The following is a 22,238-nucleotide window of genomic DNA, read 5'->3' as shown; positions in this document are numbered from 1 at the left end:
TGTTTTGGCTTCCTCTTTGTTTTTACATGTGAAGGTATTCAAGTCTGATTAACACAGCATTCTTATACTATTTTTCTTTCTTTTGAGCTAAAAAAAAAAGTGTTTAATTTAATTTCTTTTACTAGACCTAGCTAAATATGTACTTTTTTTGTCTCTACTTTGTTTCATCTATTATGACTGTCTCTATTTCTGTTCCTTCAACAGACTGTGAGCTCTGACCAGTCAGGTTTGAGTTTGTTGAGACTGTCTGATATTGAAATTCAATAATAAAGCTGCTGGTACTTTAATAAAGAAACCAAAAAAAATCACCCATGTGACGTAACCATGATCACTTATTGCTTGGCTGCTTCTAGCACCTCCCAGTGGTGACTGTCATTTTAGAAGACTTCTGTTTTACATTATTGCCCAGCTGGGAGGATATCACCTACCTGCCTACCACGGCAGACATTCAGACATCCTGGTGTTTCATTTATTTATCTCTTAGAAATTGAGCAGCTATGTGACTATATAGCAGAAAATGTGAACGATTACAGAAATAAGTCTTCTTTTAATTCATCTGTTTACACTTTGTTCAAACAACTGTTCCAGCTGTGCTGGATTATTGCCATACTATTGCTTCTCACGCTTTCCAATCCGAACTCAAGTCATTAGCTGCTTAGAATGTCAGATGAATGTCATAATATAAATAAAATTATAAATAAACATTGAAGCACTCTCACACTTCACACTTCTCACCCCACACTCTACCCCTTTGCAAGATATTTTTTATAATAAATTACATTTCCGGTACTTCAAACTCTCCTACACACTAGTGTTTTAATGATTTTTTGTTCCACAGCCTTCCTGTTTGTACATAATGATTTGTTTTTAAACCCAGAAATACATTAAATGAGTAACAATAACATAATAATAGTAATAGTAATGATCATATAACATTAATAACTTGCAACAACATGCAATTTTAGAGAGATTATTTATTTATTTATTTTTATCTTTATTTATTTATTTGGGTTAATAGTGTTAATTGATAGAATACCACAGAAAAACACACACACACAAAGATATACACAAAATGTTATTTTGGCACTTTCAATTGGACCCACCATCTCTCAGGGTACAAGCTGCAGCTGAGAGTCAGGACGTGATCATGTTACTGAAGCATAACAGTTCCTACTACAGAAAGGTAAACACACCTCAAAAACATAAGCTTTCCTCTGTGAGATTACAATCACGCAGCCTGGAAGAGAAATGATAAAATATAATAATACTGATCTCAAACACACACACACACGCACACACACACAGAGCCATGTTAGAACTAAAGTGTAACCTATAAAAGAAACCTTCACATAATCACATTTTGAAATTTTGGTATTTTCTATTATATAATACTATATAGTCCTGTGCAAAAGTCTTAGGCATCTTATTTTTTTTAGTGCAAATTTTGTTATAAATGTTTATTTTATGACTTCTGCATTACTGAGTCAGCACAAAATCATTTTAGATTTCCAAACATTAATTTTCCAGCCAAAAAAATTGAATGTTACAGAAAAAAAGTCTGGATGTCAGTTTTCAAAAAAAAAAAAAATAATAATAATAATAAAAAGATAATCACATTTAAAGATTAAATTCTGATTCCACTGAATGCCACCGTGTCATATTTACAATATTTATATAGTCATTAATAGTTGCATACTGCATATTGTAAATGTTAGAGCTGCACAGAAAGCAACTCAAATGTTATGAGTCATGAGTGTGTGCGTCAAAGTTGGATTTATATGTAACTGGGTGGTAAATGGTAAATGATCCCTTTTTGTTTCTTTCCTTGCATTGTGTGAAACAATCGGAAAGCTGTTCTTGCCAACTAAATTTGTTAGCAACACCATAGTTAAGTAACTTTTCCAAATCAGTTACTGAATAAAAGCAAATGAATGAAGAGCCTCTAAAATGTGCTCCTGGTGGTAAATCTAAATCCACGGTCACACATTTTTGGTACCAGGAGTGAGGTTGTTTATTTAGTTTGACCAATTTGCACCAAGCGGCATAGCTAAGCTAGACAATACGGCAGTAGTGAAGATTTGTAGAAGCAGAAGGCACCGCAGTTGTGGAAGCCGTGGTTAGCATGGGACTGTCGGAGGGTTTCCAGTGTAATGGACCAACAGTTACTGCATGGCTTGGTCCTGCACAAAGTAGTTCCTACAGTCATAGTTTAGCTCCCGGAATTCCATGGCCGCACCTGGGGGCAGTGCACCAGCGTGGGGGTGTGCCTGAGGTACTGAAAGGACCAAGAGAACTCAATGAGTTGTACACCAAGGACAGGAACTCTGCACTGAATCGATTTAACTAGGAGACATTTCTATCTGACCCACTCTTGTGAAATGTCTGACTCTGACGAGATGGGGGATCTCGGGGGTTACAAGCTCCCATTGAGGGGGCTGTGGGTAATGATGACATAGAGCAAATGAGAAGTCAAAGGAGTTAAGGGATTGGAGAAATGATACCCTGGCACATAGGGCTACCAGTGGGGGTAATTTGACCCCGCTCTTATATCTATGTTCCTCAAGAAAGCCAGGTTCAACCTTTTAGTCGGGAGAACAGCAAAGAAGGGCGGTCCGTAGAGCTAGAGATCAAATGCAGGACTTTATTGTCTCACATTTGAGAGGCCTTGTGCTAGAAGAGGCATGTTTGTTTGGGGGAAATCAGTCCATGTAGGCTGGTGATCAGGCTCTTCAGTTTCTTGCGTGAGGTGTTTGGCGAACGGCTTAGTGAGACTCAATTGTTGCAAACTTTTTACAACCACAAACAATTAGAAGGCGAAAATTTACGGAATTACTCTAACACACTTGCTCGTATCTTAAGCTCCATTGCAAAACAATCCCTAGGAGGCTTGGCTAATGAGCAGGTGAATTTGTGCGATCAGTTTGTTGAGGGTGTGAGGGAAGCAGCGTTAAGGCAGGAACTACATAAGATCATCAGAGAAAAGCCCCTAACACCTTACCCTGCTGGAGATTCGTAATGAGGCCATTCTGTGGTCCATAAAGGAGACCAGTCCTGTAAGAGCAGTGAGTAGCAGACCCGTCCATTCAGAAGTGCTTGGTGAAACTGGGTGTTCTTCGGTTGTGGCCGAGAACCAAACGTCTACTGTGTTAGATGATATTCTACATGTGATGTCCCAGCAGGACAAGTGAATAAGTGAGCAGGAACAGGAGCATCTCTAAGCTTACTAAAGCGGTTAAGGAGCCGACACTGCAATGGTCACTGTCAGTTCCTCAGACTTGTGAGCCCTTGTCCAAGACTCCTCCAAAGTTTACAGAGGAGGGAGAACCTATCTGTTTCAGATGCAGCGGGGTTTGGCATATCACTAGACGTTGCATCATGAGACAGGGCAGGCATCCCAAGAGTGGTGCCAAAGTTACAGAGGAGCAGGGAAAACGAGGTCCCTCAGTTGCTCTCAGCCAGGTGGTGCAAGGGGTCATTTCTGGATCACCACCCAAAGGAACTAATCGAGACAGGTTCCTTGAACGAGCTGTTGGAACATGTCTGATGGTGGACCTGAAAATCAGAGGTGTGCCTGTGTCATGTTTGATAGACACTGGTAGTCAGGTCAGTACTATTACTGAAGGTTTTTTCCAAGAGCATTTATTTGGGGATGAGAGTGATGTGTTGCCTACATCAGGTTGGTTGAAGATCACTGCAGCCAAAGGTGGAGGTTAGCCATAACACGGAGATTATGGGGATGATTCTACTCGAGTGTGGTTTCTTGATCATTAAAGAAACTCCAAATCCAAACTCCAACAGTGTTCATCGGCATGAATATTATTAGTAAATGCTGACAGATCGTATACACGGAATTTGATACCACTTTGGGTGGTCGTCTTGATTCGAATTGGAGGACAGCTTTCCAGCTGGCACAGTCGGTTGAGTTAAGCAAACAAGCTTGCTTTGCTAGTGTCACAGGTAAGACTGCTGAGAATTTGCCTGCCTGGTCTTCAGCTACAGTTATGGTTAGGTGGGAGGAAGTAGGAAAGAGGGATGGTTCTGTATGGGTATTAGAACCAGCAAATACTCCTTTACCAGAAGGCTTGGTTGTAATGCCTACCTTAATCGCGTCTACGCTACCTGTGTGTCCAGTACGGTGCTTAACCTGTCTCGGGAAGACCTTTGGCGGTAGACAGCTCCAGTGTGGATACGTCCTGGGAGTTGAGGTTTCAGAGGATTTCCGCAGACACGGAGCAGGTCACTATGGGTGTAAATCACAGTTCTGAGTTCCCGGCCCAGTCATTCTTGGATCACGTCAACATGGGAGGCATGCCTGAACAGCAGGTCCAGTTGAAAGCAGTGCTGAATAACTATTCAAGGTTGTTTGCCATGGAGGGAGAGGGTTTAGGCTATACCGAAAAGGCACAAGATACATCTAAAGGATGACATATCCTTGAATCAGCCGCATAGGCGAATTCCACCTAACCGGTATCAAGAGGTTAGAGAGGTTGGTTGTTGAAGAGGGGAGTTATTCAAGAGAATGTCAGTGCTTATGCCTCACCTGTCTTCCTAGTGCGCAAAGCTGATGGTGTGCCAAGGTTGTGTGTGGATTACAGGAAGCTCAATGCCAAAATGAGACGTGATGCATTTCCATTACCCAGAATTGAAGAGAGCTTTGATGCCCTCAGGGTCACTAAGTTCTTTTCAACCATTGACTTGGTGTCCGGGTACCATTAGATTGCAGTAAATGAAAGAGATAGGGCCAAGACAGTTTTAATATGCCTTTTGTTTTATTTGAGTATTGGAGGATGTCATTTTGGGTATGTAATGGACCATCGACCTTTTAGCGGCTCATGAAGGCCATCATGAGTGATCTGATCTTTCAAGTCTTGATAGTGTACATAGATGATATCCTGCTATTTTCGCAGACGTTTGAGGAACACTTGGAAAGATTAGAGATGGTGATGAAATGTTTGGCTGAAGCCAGTTTAAAGATCAAGCTGGGGAAATGTCATTTTCTCCAGGGTGCGGTAACATTTCTATTAGGTGTCATTAAGTGTCGGCAGAGGGGAGTGCTCCTGATCCGAGCAAGGTTGCCGCTGTCAGTGAGTGGAAAACGTCTGAACCTGTTAAAGAGTTGAGGTCATTTTTAGGGTTTTGCAGTTACTAAAGGAAGTTATCAAGGGCTTCTCAAAGGTAGCCCTGGCCCCTGCATGACCTGTGAATTCTTGCTTGCATGAAAGCAAGTGTATGAAAGGTTGCCGCCACTTTAGTACTCGGGTGGTCTGCGGAATGTCAGAGTTCATTCAACCAGTTGAAGGAGAAACTTGCCACGGCCCGTCTTTGGTTTCGCTGACTTCACCTGGCCCTTAATCCTGGAAATTCATGCAAGCCAGAATGGTTTAGGGGCCATCCTGTACCAGAAGCAAGTTGATGAGAAGAGGGTCATTGTGTATGCGAGCAGAAAGTTGCGTAATGCTGAGAGACACAACCGAAGTGATTACGGATAATAATCCTCTCTGTCACTTGCAGACTACCAAGCTAGGAGCCACAGAACAGAGATGTGCAGTGCACCTGTCAGTTTTTGACTTTGAGGTGAGGTACAGACAACGCCAGAGTGATGCTCTGTCTACAACAGAAAAGACTAGTTCAACTGGAAAGGAAGTCCTTAGCAGGGTCAGTGAAGTGCCTGTTGAAGCAATGGAATCTCATAAGCAAAAGGAAAGGGTTGTTGTGTCGAGTTGTAGATGGCCCTTCTGATGGGTGCTGTTTCTACAACAATGCTTGAAAGACCAATGCTGAGTAGTTGACGGTAAAGACGTGCCAGCATTGCATCCTCACCAAAATGCCTCAGCCCAAAGTATGTGCCCCTATGAGAGCATTTCTAGCTTCCAGACCTCTAGAGGTGATTGCAGTGGACTTCGCTGTCCTAGAGCCTGCTTCTGACAGCTGTGAAAATGTTCTCATTGTGACCAACATGTTTACAAAGTTTACGCAAGCATTTTCCATGAAAGACCAGAAGGCAAACACCACAGCAAAAATCTTGCTAAAGGAGTGGTTTATGAAGTATGGATTCCCAGAGAGGGTGCACTCCAATCAGGGCAGAAACTTTGAGAGCGAGATAATTGCCAAACTTTGCAGAATTTATGGTGTGAAAAAGACTTGTAAGATCTCTTATAGGCCTCAGGGAAATGCCCACTGCAAACAGTACAACCGAATACTTCACAACCTATTATGCATATTGTCTCCAGAAAAGAAACGGCATTGGCCAGAGTACTTGCCCAAATTGGTCTGTGCATATAACGTGACTCCACATGCCACTACAGGGTTTCCCCCTTATTATTTACTCTTTGGAGTGCAGCCACATCTGCCCATAGATGCGTTGTTGGGTAGGGAGGAGGTTTCAGAGGGGAAGCATGACTTGTTGTCTGTTTATCAAGAGAGACTGAAGTACGCCCACAACAAGGCTAAGGAGTACTCAGAGGAAAAAGCTCTGGATGGGGTGACTCGACAGAACGAAAAGACTTTTTGTCCCCATGTCGGTGTTGGGGAGTTTGTATACCTGCGCCATCGGCCCAGAGGCCGGAATAAGGTTCAAGATGATGATGTCTGGGGTCCGCTTCTATACAGGGTGGAAGACATGTTAGGAACTACTTACATGGTGGAACCATTGGAGGGGGGCCGGTCAAAAGGGTCCACAGGGCAGAGTTGTATCCGGGTGCCGTGCCCATTCCTAGACTTAGGAGTAAGGTAAAGCCATCTTTAGATAGTCCGTCTGACACCATGGTAGTGACTGAGATTTCTGAGCCAGATTTTGTTGTGGTCGAGGAAGTTTTACGACCTTCCGTAAGTGTGGCCTCAAACGTGCCAGTTGGATGAGAGGTGCCAGGGGTTGAAGATGACAACTTTGGAGGTAGTCAGGTACAAGTACCAGTGGATACTGGTAGGGACTCTGTAGGTTCTGATGGTGTTGCTCTGAAAGCAGAGCATGTTCAGTCACGCGAATTAGAAACTGGCGTAAAGGGTAAAACAGTCAGGAGAGACGTGCCAGCTCCAGCGGTGAGGAGAAGTACACAAACCACTGCTGGTGTTCACACGAATCCTTTTCATGTGCCCAGATCCATTTCTAGTGCAGTGAGTGTCAGCGCAGATATGGTGTCCCAAGTACTAACCAGTATTGGTGCTGCTTTGTTCAAAAAGGCAATACAGGGTGCCATAAGTGCCGATATTGTTGAATTATTAGTCATCGTTGATGCTGACTTATTGCAGGGGAGAATGTAACCGGGTGGTAAATGGTCCCTTTATTTTGTTTCTTTCCTTGCATTGTGTGAAAATTATCTCCTGTTCAGATGAATGGTTCCAGCTAAGTATAAGGACAAGAAAAGCTGTTATTGCCTGAATTATCCTGGAGGTGTCAGTAAGTGGCAATGTGAGATACAAGCAAAGAGACTCTGCACATGCATGCTCAGACTCACACTACTCGAAGCTCAGTGAGAAGTGCAGGAGATAAGCATGCTCTCTGGACTTTTTTGGTGTATTTCATGTCATCCAGAGTGTACAACTAAAATGTTGAAAATTTCAACTCTCATGGAGTGAAGGTACTGTGTTGTGCAGGAGCTTATAATTGTTAGATTGCCGTATTGTTAGAAGTACCAGGTTGCAAACTATATGATCATGCCTAGTGTAAATGTTACGGTCATGTATGGTGCAACAATACCATATCGTATTGAGCAGCCTATTCGGAGTCATACAGTGAGTTATACATAGTGTTGTTAGATAGGAAAAAGAAAATAAAAATAAATGATTGTATTATCAGTTCTTTGACAATTGTTCCAGATCGGAAAGCTCTTGCCAACTAAATTTGTTAGCAATACCATAGTTAAGTAACTGTTCCAAATCGATTACTGAATAAATGCAAATGAATGAAGAACCCCTTAAATGTGTTCCTGGTGGTAAATCTAAATCCATGGTCACATATATATTTGTTTTCTGTGAGAAATGTAGGGCTGCTATGTTTTCCCTGCATAATCAATATTGTAAATAATTAAAAGTTATAGATGTGGATTTCTGTATTTTATCTATATTGATTGCCTTCTTCCCATACCGCATGCTGGTACCATCTCTTCCCCAGGTAAGCGATGCGCACGCACCCAGCCATCCACACGATGTAAAAGAAAACATGATTCATCAGACCAGGCCACCTTCTTCCATTTCTACATATCTATATTGATATCATTACGACATATCATTAATGTGTCACATTAAAACCAATTAATGGTTTATTTGTTGATTCATTTACATGAATAATCAACTATTAAAATATTAGTTTTTGAAGCTCTAAACAAAAGTCAGATATAAACAATCACATAATCAAGTTTGTTTGTAATCTTTAGTGATAAAGTGATGATCTGACCTCAGTGTCTCCAGTTTACAGTGTGGATTCTCCAGTCCAGCAGAGAGCAGCTTCACTCCTGAATCCTGCAATTTATTGAAACTCAGGTCCAGCTCTTTCAGGCTGGAGGAGTTTGAGCTGAGAACTGGGCACAGAGCTCTACAGCTTTCCTCTGTGAGATTACTACACCGCAGACTGGGAGAGAAATGATAAAATAACACACAAATCTCAAACACAGATTGTGGAACAGATTGATGGTTTCTCTGGAGATGGATTCTCCCTGATCTTCTCCTTGATGTACTTGACTATCTTCTGTTTGCTGTGAGAGCTGCTTCCTATCTGTGACATTAAGCCTCGTAAATTCCTCTCTGAAGATTTGGGTACACACTCCTGAGTACACTGATGCTTCTCTGACATCAATGCCACACTCTCTCAGCTCATCCTCATAGAAGATCAGGTTTCTTTTCTCTAGTTGTTGGAAAGCCAGTTTTTCCAGTGCGAGGATACTCTCTCTCGTCTGATGAGTATAAGGGTCACATATCTGATGGTATTTCTGGTCCTTGTGTTTGATCTGAAAGATCAGAAACTGCGTGAACATTTGAGTCAGAGTCTTTGGGATCTCTCGACACTTCACACAACATTCTCTCAAGTACAGTGGCTGAAATCCAGCAGAAGACTGGGATGTGGCACATGATGTCGAGGCTTCTTGAAAACTTCATGTGTGTAATGATTTTCTTGGCCAGGCTCTGATCACTGATCTTCCTGAAGTACTCCTCTTTCTGAGGATCGTCGAACCCTCGTACCTATGTTATCTGGTCTATACAATCAGGAGAGATCTGATTGGCTGCTCCTGGTCAACAGGTTATCCAGAGGAGGGCAGAGGGAAGCAGATTCCCCTTGATGAGGTTTGTCAGCAGTACATCCACTGAGGCTGACTCTGTCACATCAAACAAACTCAAATTATTCCGGAAATTTAGAGGAGGTCGACACTCATCCAGCCCATCAAAGATGAACATGACTTTGTAGGAGTCACAGTCTATTAATTGTAGTTTTCTCATTTCTGGGAACATATTATGAAGAAGGCTCATCAGACTGAGATTTTCCTGTTTCATCAAATTCAGCTCTCTAAAGGGAAGTGGAAACATGAAGATGACATCCTGATTTGCTTTTCCTTCAGCCCACTCCAGAATGAACTTCTGAACAGAGACTGTTTTTCCGATTCCAGTAATTCCTTTAGTCTGTGAAAAGTGACACTAAATGTCTTGTTGGTATAAATACATGTATTTGTCTTTATTTAAGGAGATGGAAATATTTGCACTCAGCTGTAACTGTAAGAATGTGCTCAGCATTAAGCACCAGTAATTAGTTTAAAACCAAGTTAATCAAGTTGTATACTTGATTATCATCTCAAAGCTATGCTAGTCTTATGCTACACATTACACAGTCCTCATTGTTCTTTTCTCAGTGAATAATTTCTCTAAACTCTCTGTAGATCAGATCTGCTGATACTAAACATCTTGAAACAAAGTTCAAGTTCACTAGTTGTTAACTAGTGATCTTTTTTGTTTTAGAGATACAGATCTGTTCCCGTGTAAGCCATGGTGTGGATTTTCTGCTGGTGAATGTAAAAGTAACTCACCTCTCATCTTTCTTTAAGTCTTGTTTTCCAGACACACTTATGTTGGAGGTCATGTCTCCTCCTCCAAATTACAGCAAGACACACGTTTACTTCACTCCAACATCGGCATGTTAAATCAAACCCTGTAACGTCACAAAGGTCACTTACAGGGACATGTCACTTTAACATAATACATTTCAAGTCATAATACAACCTGTGTACATTAAAACTTCAGTAAAATTTAAAAATAACCTAGTGTAAATTTGGAGTGTTTATATGTTATAGCTTTAGATTTACTGACCATTTGCAGAATGGACACACACACCCACACACACAGAGAGAGAGAGAGAGAGAGAGAGAGAGAGAGAGAGAGAGACTAGAAATGAAGGCAAATAAATGTGGTTAATAATTATCTTCCTACATTAGCAAAGCTGCACAGCATTAATACAGACATGACAGTTAAGCTATGGGGTTCTAATTTTAAAAAATATGGCTAAATAGTCAAGTTATTACAAATTACCTTGGTGCACTACATGTTCAGGACTACAAATCAGCTTTAGGCAAACATGGGGGTCACAGTAGAACATCTCAAAACCATCATTATTACCCATTTCCTCTTAAACATCAGAATGTGGATGCCCAAAAGGAGGAAGGATTGATAAGAGAATGATGCTAAATAAACAGTTTTATTTAAAGGGTTAGCACAATGAGCCAATTACACCATCTAGAGGTGGTGACAAAGTGCACAAAAGATTCATACTTGCACACATGCGCACACACACACAAGCACTCACGTCCTATTCCGTAACTAACCAGTAGCCAGTGTAAAGGTTTTAGAACTGGAGTGATCTGCTCTGTTCTATTTGTCCTGGTTAACTCTCGCAGCAGCATTTTGAATGACTTACAGCTTTTTAATGGTCTTTCTTTTGGGGGGAAATCCATTTAAAAGGCCACTACATTAGTCTACTCTGCTGGAGATAAGAGCATGGATGAGTTTCTCCAGGTCTTGATGGGACATCAAGACTGCTTTTAAGATGATAGAAGGCTGATTTTGCCAGTACATGTGAATGAGTGTGTGAAAGTGTGTGAGCACGGTGTGTTGTGATGTGCAATTCTTTCAGAATTAGATGAAGTTTCTAAACCAGATCGTAGAAAATCAAAAACCCGAGTGTAAGGTGTGTTGCCAGGGGCGCGGTCGAGCGCCAGCTGTAGACAGAGAGGAGGCGGGTCAAACCAGCAGGTAACACATGATGATTCTCACCTGTGTCTTATTACCTGCAGTCTACCTATTTGTGTCTCTTTGTGGTTCAGATTTTTTTTCTCCCATAACCCACGATTGAGAGAGAGACAGAACACGAGACCGCCGGAGTTCTACAGTGGTGCTGAAACCCAGGTTCTGGAGAAGACTCTGATGCCGCCATGGAAACCTCCCCACTAGCCGAGATCGCCAAGGCCCTCGCCACCCTCCACCAAAATCAACACCAAGCGTTCCTCGACCTGTGCCAGCAGCAGCAGCGGCACTTCGAAGCCCTCGCGCAGGAGCAGGCCAAGAGCCAGCAGGCGCTCCAGAAGCTGCTGCACCCCAACAAATCTCCATATTGTAAGAGTTATATAAAGGTTATAAAGGGTGTTAAAGTGAACAGAGCTGATGCAGAGATTTGACACAGGCAGGTAAATCCATTATCAAACGGTAAAACACTGTAGAGTTACGGTTAGATGTTTTATGCATTGGTACTATTTCACACTTTGACAGTTCGTTAATATAATGACAATGACAGTGACAGTTGGTAGTTTTTTAAATTGAATGTAGAAAAGTACGTGTCGGGTCTGCAGTCCAGTTCATGTCCGATGTTAATAATAATCTAACTACAACTGTAGTGAACAAAATATTTACTGGAGATTAACTGACTTTGAGCAGCAGTACACAGATTTTGACAAAAAAAATGTCCTGAAGTTATTACTATGAAAGAAAAACATCAAACAGATAAATTCATTTGTCCATTCATTAAGAACAAAAAAACTTTAAAATAATATAACATGAAAATGATGACATTTAGCCTACATACTAGGCTTACGCGATATTGATTTTTCCCTGCTTGTGATGTAACATTTTAAAAAATTGCAACGATAAACAATTTAATTGATCAGAATCTGCCTACAAAGACAGGAAAACGAGGATTTCCACCATTTCAGGTTTAAGGCGAGTACACTGAAAGAAAAAGGGAACATGGGGTCGGTCCGATTTAACAGAACATACTATGTACAGTTTACATAAAAATATTAATCATCAAAATGTGATTTTATTGCTTATACTAAATTTAATTTAAACAAGTTTCTAATTACTAGGTTGAATTATGCAGTGTGAGTGTGATCAATAAACAACATGTCTAAAAATGCATGTGATTACTTGAGAAAGATTGTAAGTGGGCTTTTATTGTTTTAATTAATTATAATTACCATTTTATTATTATATTATTACTAATTTAATCTAATTTATGTTTAAAAACAACATGTTTATGTACAACAGGAAGTGCCTCTGGAAGAAAAGATCACTCAAACACCTCTGTGTGTGAAACTGGTGTGTGCTGAGCAAGAGAATGAGAGCTTGAAGTAATGGAAATGTCGTTAATTCAAAAATAGACTTGACTGATGTGTATCAAGCTCATCGTGCAGAGGGGCAGAGTGTGTGGTGCGAAGTGTGAAGGTGCTTCTACAGAACAACGCCCACAAACCACAGAGCTGTGAGGTCAAATTCAAACCCTCTCCCATTAAAAAACTGAGAGCTGATGTCTGTGACTGAAAGCTCTGGATTCATATCTGATTAAATCAAGCTCAGCATTTTGTGGCAAAACTTTTAAATTTTATTATTAGACAGTCTGAGCAAACTCAAACCTGACTGGTCAGAGCTCACAGCCTTTTGAAGGAACAGTGACAGAGACACAGTTATAACAGATGAAACAAAAGAGAGGCACAAACTGAAATCAGGACAGAGTACATCTTTAACTAGGTTTAGAAAAAGAAATTAAGATAAAGAGATGCTTAAAGATAAAAAGATATAGCGTATATAGGTGCAGAGTAAAAAAGGGGCATCAGTCACACTTGAATCTCTGTTCTCATGAAAACTAAAGGGGAAGAAACTAAACTAAAATAGGGAGGTGTGAAAACTGGTCTCATGAAGAAGCTCATAACTGCAGTACAGTTGAAGGAGGAACAGGCTGAATAACGCGGTTAATATTCATTAAAAGAGTAAGATAGATTTATTTTGTATTTATAAGGATATTTTTGGTCTAAATTCTACACGTGGTGGATCTTCAAGCGTCGGCTGTCTGAAGGCTGACGTCACCAAGTTTTACAGAATGTCGAGAAATATTACAGTAGCAGCAATCCTCATGTTAATGACAGGTAAACTTTTCAGATATTTCAGCTCTTTCTACTATTTTTATGTGCTGTTGTGTCACTACTGCAACAATTCAGAAAAGCCGTAAACATGTCTCTGTGTTTGGAAGTATTTTTAATGAATATAACAATTCGACAAAAGTCGTAAAGACAGAAACATTGGGAGGTCGTCGAGTAAAAGACAAGAGTTAGAGCAACAACATAAACGAGAAGGTTAAAGTTCATCGATGAACTTTGATGTCGGCTTGAAGCTACTCACTTCTTATATTACACTGTTTTGTTGTCGTTCATTTTAAAATGTTTAACAGTTATACGTGTAAAAGTTAAAAGGTTACAATGGTTAAAGGTTAAAAACTTCAAAATTGTTTTTAAAGGTTTAAATGTTGAAACATTTAAAAGTTAAAGTCTAAATGAAATGAACTTTAAATTGATAAGTTGATGGTTTGTTCAGGTCATGGGCTGTGAAACAGCATACAGTGCTAGAAACTCAAGATTCTCTGTTCAAAACCCTTCTTCGGTGATCTTTGTGTGTGTGCATGCATGTGTGTGTGTGTTAGATTGTGTTAGATTAGTTTCTGTGTTTTAGAATAGTCTAATAAGGTCTTATCTGATTTTAAAGGCAAGTGTCTTGTGTCTCTGTGCTTGTAATTTACTGCCTTAATTAACTTCCAATATTGTTACTGCGCTCCTAATATAGTGTTTTGATTATATTTAGGATATTGTTGCAGGTGGCCACGAAAGTACTATCTTATGCAGAATTAACAAATATATTAATTTCAGCTTATCGCTGAATGATAAGTCGTTGCGATATTTAGCTTGGAAAATTTCCCCCTCTGGGCTGATCTGCTAGTTTCCCCTACATATTTTGGTGGAGAATACAGGAAGCTTAATCTCAATAGCTAATTTCCTACATAAGCATGCTTTTCACTTACATTTACATTAAGATTTAAGGCATTTGGCAGACACCCTTATCCAGAGTGACTAACAGAAGTGCTTTGAAGTCTCATTCAATAAATACATTCTGATACTGGTTCGCTAGGTCACAAACTAGGAATACCGTGAGGTAATAAGGTAACAAGTACTCAGACAATACAAAGTTGTTTTTTTTACTTTAAGTACATTAGGAAGAGGTAGGTCTTTAGACGTCGTTTGAAGACTGCCAGTGACTCAGCTGTTCGGACATCTAGGGGAAGTTGGACCAGTCGGACAAATCCTTCTGATGTTATAAAGGAAAAATTGACACGATCGACATGATCGTTTCAGATTAGCAATGTGAGAGGAAAAGGACAGTTAATTGTCCATGGTTACCCCAAGGTTGCGTGCAGTAACCGAAGGTGAGAAAAGACAGTCCAGGGAGATCGCATGTTCAGATATGCTGGGATTAAGTTTCAGCTGATGAGCTGTCATCCATGATGAGATGTCTGCCAGATCTGAGCAGAAACATGAGTGTCTGAGGGAGGGAAGGAGAGGATGAGTTGAGTGTCATCCACATAGCAGTGGTATGAAAACCCATGTGATATGACTGCACTCAGAGATTGAGTATAGAGGGAGAACAGAAGAGGACCAAGTACTGAGTCTTGTGGGACACCAGTGGAGAGTGTGCGGGAAGCAGATGTGGACCCCTTCCATGTCATGTAATATGACTGACGTTCCAGGAAGGAAACAAGCCACTGCCATGCTGCAACATGCAATTTGTACAATTAATTTTGATCCTGTGAGAACTGCTGTAATTCCTAAATGATTAATGCAATATTTTTGGTAAAACCACTTGAATTAAAGCAGAAAGTCTACACTTCATTCACATCTGGATTGCTTCATTTCAAATCCACTGTGGTGGGGTAGAGAGGCAAAATTACAAAAATTGTGTCATTGTCCAAATACCTGACTGTATAATTATATAACGTCCTGCACCTTTCTTTATCTGTGAGTTTATTTGTTCTGTTAATTCTATAAACCCAGATGAAGTGTCTGAATGGTTTCAAACTAAGTTCTATTTCTGTCATAATTTTCACACGTGTGTGTGTGTGTGTATTCCAGGGTTTCAGGCTCAGCACAGTGGAGCCAGTGCAGCACCCCTCTCCTCTCAGAGTCTCTGTGCTGTTACTGGATCTACAGTAAAAATCCCCTGTACATTTACAAAACCTTACCACTCCAGTGTCACACAGAGAAAGTGGTATCGAGTCCAGAGCTCTGAAGGAGAACCACAAGACCTGAGCAAAGATCCACAATACTCAGGACGAGTGTCTGTAAACACAGTGATGTCTGACTGTGATCTGACATTGAGATATGTGAGAATGAGTGACTCTGGAGTTTATAACTTTAGATATAAAACACAGAGAAGTGTCTGGATATCAGCCTCATCTGGAGTTCGACTGACTGTTACAGGTAATACACACAAACAATGTAAAATATGTAGTATGTATTTCAGGTATGTAGTATTTACAGAGTTTTGGTACATAATTATGTGTAGATCTGCAGGTGAAGGTGGATCCTAACACTGTAGGACAGAGAGAAGTGAAAGTGACCTGTAGCTCCACCTGCAGCATCAGCACATACAGTTTCTACTGGTACAGGAATGGCAATTTCTTCAGATATACCACTGACGCCTCCATTGTGCTCTACTCACCCAGTCTATATGATGAAGGCAGCTACTCCTGTCGGGTGTATGGGAGTGAACACCGCTCTCCTCCAGTGTGTAAGTGTCAGACTAAATCTGTCCCTCAGCATCAAACTGAAACCAGTAATAATGTATTAATAACGAATTAATCCAGATTTGAATTCTTCACTCTCATGTTTCAAATAAAATATGAAGCATATTATATCTGAGGAAATTTTAAACAATGTAGACATTTTATTTTAAATCAAAGCTCAGTATGTCCTGTCTTTGCATACATTTATAAACAAAAGAGCATGATAAGTGTGGGAGACATGCATCAAAAGAAAATCCTCCCATAATTATTACCATTCTGTGTGTTTCAGGTGTACTGGGTAAAGAGTGTTGGGGTGTGACTTACACTCCTGAACATGTGTGTGCTCTGAAAGACACATCGATTGATCTGTCCTGCTCTTATAAACACCCTGCAGGCCATACAGTGAAAAAATCAGTGTGGTTCATTAAACAGCAAGCTGGTGTTGAACCTGAGGATGTGAGAGAGGATAAGGAGTATCAGGGCCGAGTGCAGTACACACACAGCTCCCAGAATAACTGTAGTCTGAGAATCACTAACCTGAGAGAGAGAGACACTCAAACCTACAGATTCAGATTCTACACTGATGGGGGCAATTACACCGGCCAACCTGGAGTCTCTCTGTCTGTCACAGGTAATGTAAGACACTCATACATGTACTTAATTAAATTTATACAGATGAAAACAAATCTAGTTTATTATTTGCAGATCTGAAGGTTACAGTATCAGACTTGAGTAATGGGTATAAAAAGCTGAGCTGTTTCACCACCTGCACTCTGCCTAACAACCCCACTTACATCTGGTACAAGAACAGACAGCGTGTCACTGACCAGGACAGAAATGAACTGTATGACAGTAGTGAGGATGCAGGCAGCTACTCCTGTGCTGTAAGAGGACATGAGGAGCTTCGCTCTCCTGCTGTCTGTAAGAACTCACTTTACACTTCACTCATTCTGTCTTCATCTCACTGCCAGCTTCTGTTAGACTACAGTAAACTCACATGCAGTGATACATGAATAGATGACGATTTAAGTTTTTTTAAAATTTGGATTTCTGTTCTAACTGATTTTGTGTTTCAGGTGTTTTTGATGAGAAGAGCTGCTGGAGTGTGACTTACTCCACCCAGACCATCTGCTCTCTGATTGGCTCATCAGTGGACATACTGAGTTACTATACCTTTCCTAACAATCAGAAAATGACAAAAGTGTTCTGGTTCATTAAACAGCAAGCTGGTGTTGAACCTGAGGATGTGCAAGAGGATGAGGAGTATCAGGGCCGAGTGCAGTACACACACAGCTCCCAGAATAACTGTAGTCTGAGAATCACTAACCTGAGAGAGAGAGACGCTCAAACCTACAGATTCAGATTCTACACTGACCAAGACAGATACACTGGCCAACCTGGAGTCTCTCTGTCTGTCACAGGTAATGCCACCCAATTATATATTTACTTATCTACATTTACACAAATGAAATAGGTGAAAGTAATTACTAACCTAATTTAGTATTTGCAGAACTGAAGGTTACAGTATCAGACTGGAGTAATGGGTATAAAAATCTGAGCTGTTTCACCACCTGCACTCTGCCTAACAACCCCACTTACATCTGGTACAAGAACGGACAGCATGTCACTGACCAGGACAGAAATGAACTGTCTGTCAGTAGTGAGGATGCAGGCAGCTACTCCTGTGCTGTAAGAGGACATGAGGAGCTTCGCTCTCCTGCTGTCTGTAAGAACTCATTTTACACTTCACTCATTCTGTCATCATCTCACTGGCAGCTTCTGTTAGACTACAGTAAACTCACATGCAGTGATACATGAATAAGTGACGCTTTAGACTTTTTTTAAAGTTTGGATTTCTGTTCTAACTCATATTGTGTGTTTCAGGTGTTTTTGATGAGAAGAGCTGCTGGAGTGTGACTTACTCCACCCAGACTATCTGCTCTCTGATTGGCTCATCAGTGGACATACTGAGTTACTATACCTTTCCTAACAATCAGAAAATGACAAAAGTGTTCTGGTTCATTAAAAAGCAGGCTGATGCTGAGCCTGTGGATGTGAGAGAGGATGAGGAGTATCAGGGCCGAGTGCAGTACACACACAGCTCCCAGAATAACTGTAGTCTAAAAATCACTAACCTGACAGAGAGAGACGCTCAAACCTACAGATTCAGATTCTACACTGATGGGGGTAATTACACTGGTGAACATGGAGTCTCTCTGTCTGTCACAGGTAATGCCACACAATTATACATTTAACTTAATTAATTTAGATGAAAATAATACATTTGTTAATTACTTGCAGATCTGAAGGTTACAGTCTCAGACTTGAGTGACCAGTACATGAAGCTGAGCTGCATCACCACCTGCACTCTCTCTAACAACCCCACTTACATCTGGTACAAGAACGGACAGCGTGTGTCTGACTGTAAATCTGCCTCCTGCTCTGTAGCTGCAGTCAGTGGTGCGGTCAGTTACAGCTGTGCTGTTGAAGGCCATGACAGTCCAGTGTGTGAGTGTGGATTTTACTCTCCTCAATCATAGTACATCTATATCTATATCAAATGCTGATCCTGAACACACACCAGCTGATTCAGGTGTTTTATTTCTAATCAGATTCCCCTAAAGACACCAGTGCAGTGGTTCTTTCCTCTGGAGACACAGTGGAGGGGGATTCAGTGACTCTGAGCTGTAGCAGTGATGCAAACCCTCCTGTTCTCAACTACTCCTGGTTTAAGCAGAGAGCAGCTGCAGACACACTGCTGACAACAGGCCAGAATTACACAATCAGCAGCATCAGCTCCCAGCACAGTGGACTGTACTACTGCACTGCTCACAACCAGCTGGGACAGCACAACTCTACACCAACACACCTGGATGTGTTATGTAAGTGCAGTGTAAAACCTTTATGTAGCTGTATAAAGCAGATGTTTTAAAGCAAAACTGTTCTAGTAATGACATTTCTGCACAAAAAGCTATGCAATTCCTGAACCACAATTTGTGTAGAAAAAAGAAATAGTATGTTTTAAATAAAACAATGAGATAATAACTCAAAATACTGATGTAACGTCTTGAAATAACAAGATCTTAAGTCAAAATAATGATGTATTACATGAAAAAAAACAACAAAACATTTCAACTATTCTTAACAGCTTGTTATTCAGGACTTTTATAAAATCAGATGCTATCACTTAGAGCTAAAGTTTTTTTAAATAATTTACTAACCTTTCTGAAAGAAGTTAGTTATTTAAAGTAAGATAAAGATTTTGGCAACTCCCAAATAAAAATAAAATAAATGTGCAGTTTGCCTTACAAGGTCATGGCCTTATTTATCAAAGCATGCACTGAACAAGTTCTAAATTTGTGCCTAAAAACCAGCATAAGGAAATTAGCATTTATCACACATGCATACACACAGTTGTACATAATGGAAGTTGAAGAATGGCCACATTTATTTGCATAAAGGAACAGCCCCAAATCACTATATATGGTAAACACCTTCCCTTTGAAAAGCCCAATAGAGTGCTCATGCCACTGGGCTTTTCAAAGGGAAGGTGGTTACCATATACACTGATTTGGGGGTGTTCCTTTATGCAGATAAATATATTGCTAACTCATTGTCAGTAAAGTTCATCTTCTTAGACCTTTTGACATGCTCCATGTCATCTACAGCATGTCGAAAGGTCTAAGAAGATAAACTTTACTGACAATGAGTTAGCGATACTGTTGCCCAAAGTAGTGTAAAACAAAAATGGTTTATATGGTACTTTTATGAGTGGTTTGTTTAAGAAATATATTTTTTTTATCGATATGTATTTACTTTATTGCCCAATGACGTAGAAAACTTGCGATGGCTTGAAATTCCTTCATTATTTGTGTCTTTTCTGTTACTATATTTGGAATGTAATGTATTGCAAAGTGAGCGATATTAAGGTATACGAGTCATGTCATTTCCACTCATAGCTGGTTGGGAAATGCCACAACTGTCCGCAATTTCTTGTTGAAATGTGCCTGTGGCTAAAACCCACAAATGGATTGCTGTATTTGTAGAACATTTTCTCATGCTGAAACACAAAGATCCAAGCAGAAATAGAGTATCAGGATAGGCCAGGTAGAAGGAGTCAGGGACAGCAGCATACCATCAGGCAGCAGGATTAACACTTATAACGAGAGAGAGAGAGAGAGAGAGAACAGGTTATTTGGTATGCTCCTCCACTACAGGGTGTACACTGACAGTGCAAGCAGGGACTCCAGCAGTACTAGTTATGACAGTATAACTAAATGGGACAGTCAGAAGATAACAGTTATGATGGCACACTGGGACATAAAGCGTCTCACCACTCCACTGTCAATAAACCTGAGTGACTGTGTAAGACAGGGGCGGGCGACAGCATCCAAACATCCCAGTTTACCAAAATTCTCTATGGCTACGAACCTGTGCCTTTATCTGCGAGAAAAGCTATTAAACAAAAACAAATATGTTTTCAACCTAGACCTAGACTACACTGTCTCTGAGTCCCAAATACTAATAGGAAGGCCATAACTGTTCCATAACCTGGGGGCTTTGTAGGAAAAAAACTATCCCTCCTGCTGCAGTCTTTACTATTCTAGGTACTAATAAAGAGTCTGCACCTTTAGAAACAGATGAACACACACCAGCTGATTCAGGTGTTTTATTTCCATTCAGATTCCCCTAAAAACACCAGAGCAGTGGTTCTTTCCTCTGGAGACACAGTGGAGGGGGATTCAGTGACTCTGAGCTGTAGCAGTGATGCAAACCCTCCTGTTCTCAACTACTCCTGGTTTAAGCAGAGAGCAGCTGCAGACACACTGCTGACAACAGGCCAGAATTACACCATCAGCAACATCAGCTCCCAGCACAGCGGACTGTACTACTGCACTGCTCGCAACCAGCTGGGACAGCACAACTCTACACCAACACACCTGGATGTGTTATGTAAGTGCAGTGTAAAACCTTTATGTGGCTGTATAAAGTAGATGTTTTAAAGCAAAATTCTTCTAGTAATGACATTTCTACACAAAAGGCTATGCAATTCCTGAACCACAATTTGTGTGGAAAAAAGAAATAGCATGTTTTAAATAAAACAATGAGATAATAACTCAAAATATTGATATAACGTCTTGAAATAACAAGATCTTAAGTCAAAATAATGACGTATTACATGAAAAAACAACAACAAAAAGTTCAACTATTTTAACAGCTTGTTATTCAGGACTTTTATAAAATCAGATGCTATCTGTACATGTATAACAAGATAGATAGAGAGAGAGAGAGAGAGAGAGAGAGAGAACAGATTATTTGGGATGCTCCTCCACTACAGGGTGTACACTGTGAGTGCAAGCAGGGACTCCAGCAGTACTAGTTATGACAGTATAACTAAATGGGACAGAAGATAACACAGTTTTGATGGCACCCTGGGACATAAAGCGTCTCACCACTCCACTGTCAACATACCTGAGTGACTGTGTAAGACAGGGGTGAGCGACAGCATCCAAACATCCCAGTTTACCAAAATTCTCTATGGCTACGAACCTGTGCCTTTATCTGCGAGAAAAGCTATTAAACAAAAACAAATATGTTTTCAACCTAGACCTAGACTACACTGTGTCTGAGTCCCAAATACTAATAGGAAGGCCATATCTGTTCCATAACCTGGGGGCTTTGTAGGAAAAAAACTATCCCTCCTGCTGCAGTCTTTACTATTCTAGGTACTAATAAAGAGTCTGCACCTTTAGAAACAGATGAACACACACCAGCTGATTCAGGTGTTTTATTTCCATTCAGATTCCCCTAAAAACACCAGAGCAGTGGTTCTTTCCTCTGGAGACACAGTGGAGGGGGATTCAGTGACTCTGAGCTGTAGCAGTGATGCAAACCCTCCTGTTCTCAACTACACCTGGTTTAGGCAGAGAGCAGACACACTGCTGACAACAGGCCAGAATTACAGCATCAGCAGCATCAGCTCCCAGCACAGCGGACTGTACTACTGCACTGCTCACAACCAGCTGGGACAGCACAACTCTACACCAACACGCCTGGATGTGTTACGTAAGTGCAGTGTCAGTCTTTTATGTACCTGTAGGTTTTTAAATGATGATTGAATATTTCTGCACTAAATCTGTACTAATTCCTGAACAGCAAGTTG

The 22,238-nt window shown here is 40.7% G+C and overlaps 2 protein-coding genes across 2 annotated transcripts in view; one reads left to right on the top strand and one right to left on the bottom strand.

The window, feature by feature from the left end:
- LOC113547583 (uncharacterized) overlaps window positions 1–2,454 on the bottom strand; it is a 46,196-nt gene extending 43,742 nt beyond the window's left edge. The window contains 2 exon segments of the mRNA XM_053229303.1: window positions 2,167–2,275; window positions 2,388–2,454. Coding sequence (XP_053085278.1) covers window positions 2,167–2,275; window positions 2,388–2,454 — 176 coding nt within the window.
- Window positions 2,455–11,408: 8,954 nt separating this feature from the next.
- Window positions 11,409–21,214, top strand: LOC113547610 (B-cell receptor CD22-like). Its single transcript, XM_053229302.1, has 10 exons — window positions 11,409–11,606; window positions 13,235–13,391; window positions 15,423–15,770; window positions 15,856–16,080; window positions 16,365–16,706; window positions 16,781–16,996; window positions 17,152–17,496; window positions 18,377–18,583; window positions 18,688–18,957; window positions 20,759–21,214. The coding sequence occupies exons 1-10, from the start codon at window positions 11,409–11,411 to the stop codon at window positions 21,067–21,069; spliced, it is 2,619 nt and encodes an 872-aa protein (XP_053085277.1). The 3' UTR covers window positions 21,070–21,214.
- The last annotated feature ends 1,024 nt before the right edge of the window (window positions 21,215–22,238 follow it).

The sequence above is a fragment of the Pangasianodon hypophthalmus genome, chromosome 25 (assembly GCF_027358585.1).
Source record: "Pangasianodon hypophthalmus isolate fPanHyp1 chromosome 25, fPanHyp1.pri, whole genome shotgun sequence".
Taxonomy (NCBI): Eukaryota; Metazoa; Chordata; class Actinopteri; order Siluriformes; family Pangasiidae; genus Pangasianodon; species Pangasianodon hypophthalmus.
The sequence above is the reverse complement of the archived record's forward strand: the minus strand, read 5'-3'. Positions and strand labels throughout refer to the sequence as shown.